Source organism: Pyrgilauda ruficollis, unplaced genomic scaffold (assembly GCF_017590135.1).
Source record: "Pyrgilauda ruficollis isolate IOZ18807 unplaced genomic scaffold, ASM1759013v1 scaffold24, whole genome shotgun sequence".
Classification (NCBI taxonomy): Eukaryota; Metazoa; Chordata; class Aves; order Passeriformes; family Passeridae; genus Pyrgilauda; species Pyrgilauda ruficollis.
Window position 1 is genome coordinate 209393 of NW_024523648.1, and position 14581 is coordinate 223973.

At 38.6% G+C, this 14581-nt stretch overlaps 1 protein-coding gene across 1 annotated transcript in view; it reads left to right on the forward strand.

Moving 5' to 3' along the window:
• Window positions 1–14581, forward strand: part of SLC35F1 (solute carrier family 35 member F1) — a 230176-nt gene that overhangs the window by 202103 nt on the left and 13492 nt on the right. The window contains exons 5-7 of the mRNA XM_041469895.1: window positions 421–577; window positions 4829–4881; window positions 9253–9407. Coding sequence (XP_041325829.1) covers window positions 421–577; window positions 4829–4881; window positions 9253–9407 — 365 coding nt within the window. The remainder of the gene's footprint in view (window positions 1–420; window positions 578–4828; window positions 4882–9252; window positions 9408–14581) is intronic.

Below are 14581 nucleotides of genomic sequence, written 5' to 3' on the forward strand. Positions count from 1 at the left end.
TTTTCAGTTGTCCTCAGATCTATGTACTGAACTTGTTTTAGACTGGTGAAATTTCAAGATGAGATGCAAACTGCTCTATAAAGTTGAGTCATGTTCTCTCTGCAAAGAAAAGAAAAGGTAGTAATAATAAAGTTAAAAGGATCAGTCTCTGAAGAGCTCCACTTGGATTATACAATTTTTTTTTTACAAGTTTTTCAGATTTTTTGGCTTCTTCTTTCTACAGCAAGGAATATGCTCTCCCTCTGTCTGACTGAGACTGGTGTATTGAATGAAAACTGTTTGAATGACAGAATATTTGCATTCATTTTATTAACCCAGATAAGGGCTGTGTAGTGACTGTAGGGAAGAACATGCAATGGTTTTGGACAGAAGATGGTTGTTTTGAGGCATTCTGATTATTTTTTTTCTCTTTATCCCTAGGTGAAAATAAACTGATAGGGGACCTCTTAGTACTTGGCGGAGCAACTCTGTACGGCATCTCCAACGTCTGTGAGGAGTACATCGTCCGAAATCTGAGCCGAGTGGAATTCCTGGGCATGATCGGACTCTTTGGCTCTTTCTTCAGTGGAATTCAGCTGTAAGTGGACAGGTTTGAGCTCACTAAAGCTCAAATAAGTGCAGCTGTGGCATCCATTGAGATACACTAACCACTCCTTCAAAATTAGCCCTTTCCGGTGGAGAGCAGGAAATTCCTCTAATCTTGGAATTTGCATTGGTTTTCATATTTCAAATTGGTGATTTGAATAATAACACAAAATTTTACCCAAGTACTCTAATTCAAGGACCATTGTCCTTGAGTAGTCACATAAAGAGGGAGAAGACATGTCACACTATCTTGCTGCTGAAGGACAAGTGGATGCTTCATGTATTATTCTGAATTGTGAATAACAAAATCTACAGCTTCTTTTGGTTCTGTTATATACTTTTAAAAAGTCTCTTTGATTTCTAAAGAGGTGGAAAACACATCCAGTCAGAAGGTGTTTTACTGGTTTGCTTGTTCTGTGTAACTACATTATGATATGGTAGAAATCTTGAAAAAGCTTTTAATAAAATGGCCTTTTCACTTCAAAATATTTAGCACATAGGAGATTGTTGCATGGATTTCGGCATCTACGGAGTCTGGTCTATATCCACATGTACCTAATGAGCATCTCAACTGCAAGCTTAATAGTTGGAAGGTGGCTTCCAGTGTTGCAGTACTGTGGCTGATGTAAAAGTAGCCCTGCAAGATTGCTGCATTTTGTGCAGGTCTGTCACTGGTGCTTGTAGCACAGAATGACTTGATTATTGGTCCAAAACAAGTTGCTTTTCTACAGATCTAAGCTACTCTGCTCCTAAGAACAGAGACTGATCAAAAAACCACAGCTCATCAATTCCTATTTCAATAGTTTTATTTTTTTTTAGCTAGAGAGCTTAATATATTTATTTGGGATCTGAACAAGTGTCTTAAAATTATTTATATTAACTAGCTGCCATACAAGAAGTTCCCTTTAAAAAAAATGGAATTTAAGAGCATATAAATGTGCCTAGTATCTTTGGCTAAAGCATTCTTTTATATGATTGTGATTAAGTAGATACTAACATTCTGAGGACATCAAAGCAGTGCCCTTGTCTTGCTCTGTGTGTGTGAACTGTCATGTAAATGTTTCATATTCCAGAATTCAGTTGTTGTGCCATTCCTCCCTCTTGACCGAAGCAGTTAAGTCACAATTCAGGATCTGTGAGCTGTTCTGCTGGTGAGAATCTTGTTTTGGAGCAAGGCATCTTTGTATAAAGAAGCCACAACTGGAAGGAAATAATAAGAAACCATTTCTTTGCTGAAAGCCCTAAGGTTTTTCTATTCAACTTTTGACCCATAAATTCACTCCAACAGGTTTTTCTCCACCAGCCTCTGCAGCTTTTTGCTGATGGTGCTTTTTGGGCACATTCTAGAGACACAACCACACTTAGTTCATACCTGTGCCTTTTTTCGTACCTTTACCTGTAATGAATAGCAGAAGTCACAGTTATGTGTTCACAGAGACTTAATCTAACTAATTATAACATTTACATCAAAGATAAACCAATTCCTCATGTTAAATTTGCAGGCTCTTTCTTTGAAATACTACTGGCCACTTTGGTGCAATATAGGACCTTCAGATCCTCTGAACTGAAGGAGTCTTAGACTGTAACATAAAATAAATACACATAATGCCTGTTGTACAGCAAAGGAGGAAGAGCTAAGGTGTCAGGGGAAACAGTGAATTAATGAGTTGGCTAATTACCCAGACATGGTGGAAAAAGAAGTTTAGTATGTTGGGTATGATTAAAGAAGGGAGAAGAATAAGAGATTAGTTTCCGAGAGCTGGGGATGTCACAATTACCCAGGAAATGGAGATAAGGTTATCTGATGGAATCACATAATCATAACATGGCCTATTTTCTAATGGCCCCTGAAGGTCATCTGGTTCAAGCTCCTACTCAAAGCTAGCTTCAAAGTTACATCAGGTTGCTTAGGAACTTGTTCACTTGATTTCTTGGTATCTCCAAGAATGGAACTGCCAGTCATGCTGGGCAACCTCTTCCAGTGTATGACATTTTTTTTCCCCGTGATATTTAATCAGTTTTCCACATTGCAACTTGTGTCAATTGTCATTCATCCTTTTGTTGTGCACCTCCAAGAAAAGTATGACTATCTTGTCTGTAGCTACCCATTGCATAGTTAAGATGGAAAATTTATTGTTGTGTCCTCCTTTCCCCCAGCTTAGCCTTCTCTTCTTCATGCTAAGCAAACTCTGCTGTTTCAGCATCTCCTCTTACATCCTGGCCTCAACCTGCCTGACCATTGTGATGGAATTCCACTGTATTCCCTTCAATTTGTTATTGTCTGTCTTGTTCTGGACAGCACATAATTGGATACAGGACTCTACTGTTGTCTCAAAAATCACATCCTTCAGCTTTCTGGCTAGACAACAACTCAGGATGTTGTTGCCTTCCTCTGCTCCAGGGACACATAGGGTTCAGGCTGATGTCCACCAGGACTCTAAGGTTTATTTCTGGAAAACAACTTTCTATCCAGTCAGCTCCCAGCCTGTACTGTTTCATAGTGTCACTCCACCCCAGGTGCAGGAGTTAATACTTGCTTTTCTTGAACTTCATGAGGTTTCTTCTCGCTCTTTTCTTTAGACAGCATTGTACATAGTCCACCTATCTAGTCCATACCTCTTGAGTCTCTGAAGATCTTTAAGGAAATCATGTTGGAAACCTTGCTAAACTAACAGTAGGTTACACCACATCCACTCATCCATTCCATTTCCCTTATTTACTGATCCAGTCACCTCATTATGGAAGGCAATAGTTATATCAGGTTTGCTCTTGAGAGCATTGTGCTGGCTTTTCCCACTGGAACCATCTTCTTAATTTCCTGCAAATGGCTTCTGGGTAGATTTGTTCCATAGTCTTCCCGAAGGTTAGCATAAGGCTGGCAGGCTATACCTTTTATTCTGTATTAAACTGAATGGTGCATTTGTCTCTTTTCAGTTATCAGGAACCTCCTTCAACTACCCCAACCTTTCAAAATCATTGTGGTTCCAATTCTTCAGTGCCTCTGGCATCACTAAATGGCCACTTCTGGCAAAATTTATCTCACCCCTCTTTTTTCACAGATCATAAGGAATCACAAGCCATAGCATATTGTTTTACACATCTTTTGTATTGGCTAAGTAGTAATATGAATGCAATGTTCCTACGTTTAAGTTATGTGAAAAACTTTTTCCAGACCAAGAGACATTGCAGTTTGTTTTCATTATATTCTTCAGGAATGATAAAAGAGACATATACCTTATGAATGCAAAGACACCTATAATTTAGTTATTTTGCAGAGAATATAGTCTTATTATTCTGTACACAGTATTAGATTTGCCTCACATCAGCAGCAAGCAAATTAAAATTTCCAGCATATAACTCTTTAGACTAGATTAATCTGGAAGGTTTTGAGCTCCTGTAGTTTTACTATTAGATTTGGTCTTCCACATGCCGCCTTTCCTACTGGGTACTTTGTTTTTCAATCTGTATAATTCCATGTTTTATACTTGTTTAAAATAGTGTCCAGACCAGCATGCCGAGTTTTGCACAGCTAGATTTATCTGGAAATCATACAGACAGAGAAAGCAGTTAGCTGAGTGAAGACCTAGCTTGGGAGATATCTTATCTCCAAGGGTCTGTTTGCCTGGATTGGGAAGAGCTGACTTGTTGCCACCTGAGAATTTTATGGATCTCTGACTTTGATGTTAATGTACTGTGCAAGATTTACAAGATACTGAGAGTGGACTTTTGCAGGTTTGCCCATTCTTTGCTTATTATCCTGACTTTCACTGATGTGACTATTTGGTTTCTCTCAGTGTATAAGAAATCACAGCATGATTTCCAAACCAGCCTGTGATATCTATTTATTTTACCCTGCAGAGCTACTCTGAAGTGTGAATAACTCAGATAGATATATTATTAATAATTAGGGTTCAAAAGCTTTCAGAATATTAAGTCAGAAAAGTACAAGAGGATTGAAAATTTAGGGGAATGGGCATGTAGAGCAGGTATATCGAGAGCTGGAAATAAACCAGGAGAAATTGTATGCTATCACATCTGATTACTGCCCTGAAGATCTTTCAAATACACAGGCACAGGGATAATGCCAGAGTAGATTAGCAAACTCCTGATTGCATTTGTTTTCTACAGAGATTTTTTGTTATAAGGTTATTTATGTTGTTTTGTCCAGCATTTTAATTCAATGAGAGGAAGTAATTTAACTTTTGTTCTCTTCCATCAAATTTTGCCTTCTCTTCTCTTCTAGTGCAATCATGGAACACAAAGAGCTGTTGAAAGTCCCCTGGGATTGGCAAATAGGTAAGAACACACTTTACCTCATGGGAGATGGTTGCTGAAGGAGGCGTGGAGACAGCCAGCATTTGGGGAGGTGGCCACAGAGTTCAGGGGAGCCGATGTTTGTGACTTTTCCACTGGTTACTACCAAAGGTCGAGCCTCATAACTGTTCTTAAATGATCTGCCCTCCATTGCTGTGTTATGCCTTCCTTGCACAATTAGGTTAAGCATATGAATGCTGTAAGATAACCATTCAGACAGCCATGAAGTAAAACAATAATGTGGTTCCAGTTCTAAGATTCAATGCAACACTGGGGCAATAAATGAGGCAGTCGTTAAGAGCCAAACCTTTTCAATGAAAGCCAAGGAAAGAAAATGGAACCCAACAAAAATAACCTAAAAAAGTACTCGCAGTGCATATTATAGCCTCATAAATTCACTTCCAGGAGGAGCATTTCTGTATGGAAGTGTTTTAATTGCTTTCCAAATAGTCTTAGTGGAATAAAGCAGATGTGTCCTTTAGACAAGTTTTGGGAGCATCGTGCCCAATGAAGCAGTTATGGTGTTCTGCCAAGCAGGGAATTGCATTTTCCCTTTTCAGTTTGGAAGCTGAGTTTATGACTTCCTTCTAATGAGTCCAAAGGATTATTTGGTTTAAAAGCAAATCGATATTTAGGGGAGTCCCTATAATCACTCCTTCACTATTTATGACAATAAAAGAAATAAAAGACTACTAGTCGCATTGAGCTGATTCATTGCAGAGGGCTCAAGCTTTGGCAACCCATTGACAATAGCTCTTTACCTAGTTTCAGACTGAACATCAAAATGACAACTCAGAAGTGTGCAAAAACGACTGATTATGTGGGGAATCCCTTAGGGGAGGGGATGCAAACTGTGGAATATAGTTGGTTTCTTTAAACTTGGTTTGCAATTTCCTTTCATCATCTTAAACCTTGATAAATACAGCACATTTTTCACAAAACATTGCACCTAGAAATCTTGGAAATTTGATTGTTGAGCTGTAAAACTAAGTGACAAATCAGTTTAAAGTATCCATGGAGGAACACACTCAACTGTGTACTATAAGTGTATTGGCCTTCTTTAATCTGAGATAGTTAGCATAATTGCATCAGTGTTTATTTATATTTCATGAGAAGGAGCTTAGGGACATAATTAATCTGGTACTGATGGTACCAGTGGTCATAGTGAATTAATCTACTGTCCATGTAAATGTCATATATACTTCCATGAGATTTCTGTTCAGACTCAGTATCAGAGAAATGTGCTATTAAAATAAGGTCTTACTTCATCTGTGATGCTGCCAGAATGTCCCTGAAAGTTGATTACTAATTCTGAAGAGTCCTTATGCTTCACAAGGCTGAGATCATCTTAGCAAAAGCATCATAGATATGCACTTGTTTTGTTAGAGCAATAATTGGAAATGTGGTGTAGTTGAACATGGATTAAATGGTGACAGTTCTGTAGTTCTTCCCTGGCTTCCGCTGCACCTGGTGTACTTTGCATTGCATTGGCAGTGATACAAGATTGTCAAAAAGTGATTGACAAATCTGTATCAGGGAGTTCACAGCCTTGTCCTGAGTAGTTATCCGCTGTGACAGACTGAAAGCTGCAGTCCAGCAGAGTTAAATCATCAGCCTCCCGAATGGTGGTGATAAAGTCACAGCAGGCAGCCTAATAAATAAATCAAGGTGGCCTGTTGCCATCTGCCATAATTGTGCTTTTTAGATCAAATGAGCTATCTTTTAACTGATGCAAATGATTTTTGAATATAAAGATCTAAAGCCAATCTGTTGTGTCTATCATGTTTAAAACAGGCTGTGTCCCTCCTGGTGTTAATTTTGGAAATTGCCCTGATACATATCATCATCTTCACACTTACTGTGAATTACTGTAGCTCTGTTTGTATCCTTGAAGGCTTAAGTATTAATACTTGCTGACAACCAGACTGAAAGGAGGATGATTTTACAGTTTTGAGAGAGTGGTTTCATATGAGACCATGACAAGTTTTCTAGTGATAGATGAAATACTAACAAATAAACTCACATCAGTTTTATTTAAGAGAAAAGCCAGTTTGTAGCTCCAAGAAAGTGTCCTTTTTTACCTGGGGTTTCAGTATTTCTGAATGGTCTTTGTTCCAAGAGAGTATGAAAGATCATAACTGATTCCATTTCATGCCAATGAAACATTTGCTTTTGGAGTAAAAGCACAAAGGCAACATTAATGCAATGTTCAACCACCTTGCTCAGGAACAAGACCAGAAGTTCTCAAGTCATGTTGGTCTCTGTCCTACTTGGGCTGTATTAGAGTGGTCCCTAGGGACAGATCCTGCCTATTTGTCTGAGGACACCAAGTGTAAAGAGAAATGGAGAAATGCTGAGGGACTGGGGCTCGTTCAGCCTGTGGAAAAGAAGTTACCTACAAGGAGGTTATCAAAAGGACAGAGCCGGTGCATGGCTCTGTCAGAGGTGCATGGCAGGAGGATGAGAGACAGCAGACAGAAGCTCAAATGACAGATTCAGACTGGATATAAGGAAAATCATCTTCACATTGAGGGCAGGCACACAGCAGAGCAGGTTTCCCAGAGAGGTTCTGGAGTCTGCTGCGCCTGCAGCACTAGAAGCAATTCCTAAGGCTGCTATTTGCACTGCATGGGTACCTGAGGAGGCTGAGGCTTCAAGCTGTTGGCTTAAAACATATTTTCAGTCTCAAAATTGGTCCTCTAAGAAGCATATGTACCTGAAAATCATATGATGTTAATTTCACTTGTTTATTGTCACCACTAAATGTCACCCAGCTAGTGGATATTACATATATTTTGAAGCTGTAAATGAAATGCCATTTTATATTCACCTTTGCTAGGACAGTTACAGTTTAAGCAATTTTCCACTGGAACTGAAATGCCCTTTGGAAAAGCAACCTGTGAAACTGGCTGTCAAATAATATGAACACCAAGGCAGTACCATAAAATTATACTGTAAGTTAAGTGCATAAACCAGCAAAGCTGTGTTAAATCCAGACAACCAGAGACTTGGTGGACCAGCTGATGATTTGCAGACTGTACTTTGACAATGCCGACTACAGAAGAGTCACAGAGTTTAAATAAAGCAACTTTCAAGCACTGCCTAAAACTTAATTCTGTTACCAGTACACAATGTACACCTTATAAATTTGCTACCTAGGGGTAAAAGCAGTTTTTACCATGATTGTCCATATTCTGATTATAAATTCAAATTCATTATCATGCCATAACATGTATGGCCACTGATAGTTTGTGTCTGCTGCATTTGTTTCAGTTGAATGTACACTTCAGTTCATGTGCTTCCAAAGGACTTGATCTGTCACAGCTGATTTTGTCCTTTAGATAGCTTTTCTAAAGAATTTTTAACTAAATGGATCCACATGCAGATATATGGCCATTATATGCCTTTTTTTTTTCATCCTTTCTAACTCCTTTCAGGACTTTGGCAATCAGATTTTCTACAACTTTTAGTCAATAACGTGTTCTGAAGAGCTGGCATGAGTCTAAATTTAGGCTTATCCATATATCAGCTGGGAATTCTCAGCATACAGAGCCTAAGAAATATCATTTGCATGAGAGCAGATGAGTAAAGTGTTTGCTGGTTTTTTTAACTTCATATTGATTAATTTGCCTAGGGATTTATCAAGTAATAACTGAAGCAATGAATTCTTTCCCAGTAAGTTATTTAGGTTTTTAAATTAATTTAGATTTTTACTGTAATGTATTTTTATTATATTAGTGTCTAACAATCTAATTTGTGTGAGACACTCTGTAAACATGTATCAGGAAAGAGTTTCAGCTCACAAAAGTTTTATTGAGGAAGGCAGAAAAAAAGGAGTAGAGGAACGGAGGTGCAAAACTGTGAAGTGAGTTGTCAGTTTTGGTGGCAAAATGGGACTAGGACCTCTGACACTTGAGTGCTGTCTTCATGCATTCATCCATTTGCTCATTAACTCCTCTGCAAATAATATTGCATTAATATTTTGGGCCCATTCCCAGAAAATACTGTGTGCTCCGTCCAACTCAGCTGAACTCACTTGGTGCTGGGGATATTCAGCTCCTGCAGAGACTGGATTTGATACGTTCAAATGCATCGTTATGTCTAAATCTATGTTGGACATGAGCTGGTCACTGGTAGTATAAGACACCAATTTGAAACACCTCTGCTATTATGAAGATCCCAAAGGACCTCATGTCCAGTGTTGACATGGTTTTCACTCTCTACATTATTAATTTGAATTTTTCTTTGAAAAAGGATTATTCTTTCTTTTCCTAAAAGCACAACCTTCTTCCTCCCAACGAAGTCATTTCTGCAGGCTGTGAGGTCACTTTCCTTCTTGTTTCTCCCCTTCAGGCTTGCTGTACGTTGGCTTTAGTGCCTGTATGTTTGGCCTCTACAGCTTCATGCCAGTGGTCATAAAGAAAACCAGTGCTACTGCCGTCAACCTCTCCCTGCTCACGGCTGACCTGTACAGCCTCTTCTGTGGATTATTCCTCTTCCACTACAAGGTACGTGGAAATGAGAGATGTGTTTGGGTGATAGCAGTGTGCCTCAAGAAGCATCAGTTAAGGACAAGGAAACAAAAGAAGCCTTCAAGCGTTGCTAGATCTAAACAGTTAAAGTGCAAGTTGATTTTTTTTGCTTCAGGCTTCCTGCACTAAAACCAATTTTATTTTATGATTTCTGGTTTTCTGAGAGATCTCATTTGGTCTTTTTGTTACAAGTTTTAAGATTTGAGTACCTGTTCATCAGCCACTGTATCATTAATTTCATGTTACTTATCAAAGGTTACTTTCAACTGCTGTGAGCAGACCTAAGGTGGCAGCATGAAGGGAAGGACTCTTCCAAAACTCCCACAGACTTTTTTTGCCTGGGAGCAAGGTTGTTTCATTCATACTCATTGTGAATTCATAACTAAATTGTTCATAAATTACACCTTTCTCTTGGCCATACCAGTGGCTTGCCTCTTATTGTAAATGCCAAAATGTGCAGCATACTTGTGTTGAAGTTAAACTTTGACCTCCCAGGTCCCCTAATATTTAAAACACCATGTGGTACAGGACCACATTTGACCTCCAGTTACAAGGAATGGCACTTCATTATTCACAAGTATCCCCTGCCAGTGTCCATCCTGTGAAAATAACATTGCAGTGCTGGAAGCAATTGATTTCTACCATCATTTATTCACAGGAGGGAGGTTACTTGATGGCTAAATTGTGTTAGAAGTGTTAGGCAAAAGAAAACCTTAAAATTCTGAGTGTCTAATCAACTCAAATCAGATTTTGTTATGGTAATAGTACCTGAATGAATCTGAATGTGACAGTGAAAGTTCAAATCTTCAGGGTTCAACACAAAGTTGTTTGTCTTTTATTTTGGCTTTGTGGCTTTGAGAATTTTGCAGGCACAAGAAAAGCAAGAATAGAAACAAAAATTTGACTGAAAACACAATGTAGGGATTGCCTGCTGCTTTGCAGCTCTATATCATGGTGATATCATTTCTCCTTCTTTCTGCCTCATGCTTCAAACCCAAAGTGTTTGACATTAGGTGTTATCTGAAAACTATATCCTGTAATTAGTATTATTTGATACACACAGACAAATATATTTAGGGGTATTAGTCCACTGTTCCTAAGAAAAATTACTACATTACATAGTGAAAGACAAATGTTATTCTGAAAATAGTGGTGGTGGTGTACTAGCAAAATCAAACTCCAGTAGAGGGAAAGACTCAAAAAGCAACAGAAGGTGAATAGCTCTGTGCTCAGCATTGCTCAAACCTAACAAAAAAGGCAATTTTGCAAGCACAAACTCTAAAGTTCAGACACTTGAAAGGCAAAAGGTGAGTTAAAGGTTTAATTTCTTCCTTGTGTCTGATGGATACATTAGCAGAGCCAGGAAGGCAGAATTTTCAGTTTTACTGACCCCCATCATTCTACAGTAAGTGCATGTCAGCTCCCATCCATAACGGCATCTTGGTCTCCCTCCAAGACCTGTATGGAAAAAGCGCTCAAGAGTAGAAGGCTCAGAATGGAGAGGTTTTCTGGTTGAAAGCATCCATCTCTATATGTGTCCTGGTAAACTGCTTGAGTTCCACATCTCAAGTAACTGATGGTCCCCTCTGCCCCTTGCTCTAATCATTAGAAAATGGAAAGTCTCATCCTCCTATGGTTATTGTATGTATCATACTGTTGCTTTCATAAACTTATCAATTACTAAACCTATCCAGGTTTTTTATCTCCACTGCTGTCCTTGGAAGACCTTCAGAATATTACTTCTCCAACAGTTACAAACCACCTTATTTCCAGCATAAATTTACTTGTGCCTGGTTTTGGTCCATTCATACTTCCACCAAGAGTATCCATTTAGCACCAAGAATGCCCATCTCCATGGCATTTTACTCCATTGGTACATCAGTAGAGAGGAATCATCATCTCTCAGCCTTAGTTCACTAATCAGAGCAAGCCCTTCTCTGCACCTCACCTGGCTGGATTTCATCCTCCCTGAGACAGCCCCTTCAGCTCCACGTCCTGGTCCCTCCAGCACCTGGTGCAATGCTTTTTACTCTGTTTCTCTAGGAAGCCAGTTACCCCATAGACAGCAAGCCAGCACTGATATTTTTCATCACTGTGTTTCTTTTGTAATTTATACTCATCCTGTGCTCCATGCAACTCACATGTCGCTCCTTTCTTCTTCCCAACTGAAGTGTTGAAAAGGAGAAGACCTTTATCAAGGCTTTTTGAAAGGACCTTTACCTGAAGTGCAGCATCAATTTCTCAAGTTGTCAGTGTCTCCTTTCACACCCTTCAAACTTACATTGCAGATGAAATTTGAAGGGAGAGGCTATACGCAAAGATCATGTCGATTTTAAAGTCCACTTAGTTACTTGATTTCTTCTTTAGTTACCATATTTCTATTCACAGTCAGATGACCTCCCCCTTTTCTTTATGGTTTGCTATCAGGTATCATTTCATCTGAGGAAGTGGAGCTGTGAAATGTGTGACTTGCACTCAATAATGAAGTCTAATATGTTGGCATGAAGTGATCTGAATTAATTCCCCTCCTAGGACTGTGTACACATGCTTGTTTCCTAGCTTTTAAAGAGCTGTTTTGTTCCTAGCCCAGCTGTACATCTCCTGCAGCTCCTTCTGCTTTTTTCTGCAGTGGCCAATGGGCACTGCCCCACTTCACTGGGAAGTAAATGGGTTTATGCTCAAGTAGGATCAATTGAGTGGTTTAGTGTACCTTGCAGAATATCATTTTATGAGGCTTTCAAGAAACAGTTGTGATTTTTCCCTCTGCTGCTACTTTTATCACCAGACAGGTTTATTGCACCTATAGCAACAGACCTATGAAAATCCATGGAAAATGCAGGAAATTAGTTTAACTGAGCTTTAGACCTTTTGAAGAGAAGATTGTCTTTGAAGTGTTTTGAGTCATTAGCATTTCATTTTTGTATAATACAGCCTTACAACATCATTGCATGCAGGACATGAGTGAGTTTATAAACAGCTGCATCTCTAGTCTTACCCCACATGCAGGCATCTTCTTTGCACACTGAACATTTCCCAGGCCCACAGAAGCTGGAAATTCAGCCTGTTAACTTGACACAATTCTGGTCATATACATGTAATTCAAGATGTTAATTTTTCAAGAATTTTTATATTAAAATGTAAAAATATATAGCTTTTAGTTGGAGATAGATTACTAGATTGTAATGCATCATTCTTAAAAGTTCCTGCATCCCCCAAATAAAAGACGTGTTTTTAGTTCTTCTGTAATCAAAAGTTGACTTCAAATATTTCAGCGGATGGAGAAATGTATCTGACCTCTTTGGTAGCTGAATATCCACCATTGCCATAGCATTTAAGTATACAGCATCATATCTTCACTATTTCTTTTTTAATTCTCACCATATTGAGATATGTTATGCAATTTTTATGTTCAAAACCTTCCTAGCTGGTCTGTTCCCGTTTTACCTTCTTCTTTAGCACAAGTAATAGGACTGTCCTTGGCCATTCTTTGTTATGGATACATGGACACGAGTGGTGCTAAAAAATTCAGGGCCACCTCTCTGGGTGCACAGAGTTAGAGCTTTTCTATAAATATGGGGTCATTTTTTCGTAGGAGTATTCTTTTTCACTTTTTATTCTCAGCCTTAGCTCTTTTGTTAGCTCTTTTCTGTTAGCTTCTTTTGCAAGCTCCATGTTGTCTTTAGTCATTCTGAGCAAATTAGGTTCTCACTAAATAATCTAAGCAGTTTATTTTATATTTTCCAGCAGCTAGAGCATGAATACTGATTGTGTTCTGGACTAGCAGGTTGAGTCACACTATATTATATCATTACCTAGCAAGCCAAGCACAATCAATTATATTATGCCTTGGCAAATTCATTCATTACTTTATCCAAGATGCAGCTATAAAAATTCAGAATTTCTGGATACAGTAGCAATTCCCAAATGAAGAAAATGCATGTATTTCATAATGAATCGGGGAAGTCATGTATCTTCATTTAGAATCTCAGAGTGTCTGTGATGAAGGATTTGAATGGACAGATAAACATGGTACTCAAAACCTTCCAGGACCAGAAATCTGAAATTGTGCTAGTTGAGACCTCATTTGCTGATAGTAAGTGATGTTTCTAAAAATTACTTCTCAATGCTAATTCTAACAGTATTCATCCAATGGGAAGACAATCTTCCCATTACATCAAACAAGCCATGAAGACTGGAGTTTTTCCAGATGGAGAAGAGAAGGTGAAGGTTGGGGGAAGGGGGATTCTGATTTTTTTTGGCCAGCACAGATCCTGAGCTGTGCCTGTGAATTTGGGATTTACTTCACTGTAGAATCTTCACTGTAGTGAAAATTTGACCCTTGCTAGAAATATATATTGAAGCCAGTGTGAGTTTTTCTGCTGTCTTTGGTGCACTTCAGTTCATTTTCCTAAATTAGGAAAGCCTGCCACTCAAGGAATAATCTTTAGAAAAATTCACAGTTTCATGACTATGAAGATAAAACCTTATTTTTGACCTTGACTCTATATGCTTCAGGCAATCCTGGATTTTCTTGGAGCAAGATGGATACAAAGTCTGTGGCTTGATAGGAGTTAAACAAAATTGGTTTGGTTTGGGGGAGGATTGTTAATTACTTTGATTTTTATTTGGCAGCCATTCATAAACATCTGTGAGACTTCTCCCAAACCTCTGACCTAACTGAGAAAATACTTCAGTTTATGTTCTCACCTTTTTTTTTTAACTTTCCCTGAAAGTATTAGCTGAAGTCAGTAAGATCCTCTTCTTTGCTTGCACTTGTTAGGGAACTAACACCTACCTATTTTAAACTTGGCAGTGGTGTTGTCAGTGGTGCTGTCAGTCAGTGGTGCATCATTATTTCTAGGGAAGCAGGCAGTGCAGGCTACACTATCACTTTCTCAGTCATACACTTAAAGGTATATGATTAAATTGGGTATGCAGGCTGCTTGATCCATAAACTTTCTATTTTAATGGAATTTAATCACATAGGGCTTTTATCCTTCTGAATACTTCTAAGCCTGTGATAATAATGAGGATAAGTCATATTACTAATTCTTTATGTCATTGGTAATGTGCAAAAAACCCCCTATGTTCATGTTTCCTGTTCTTTTCCAATGTACTAAACTTTTTACAGTAGGAGTCCCTCTCAACAG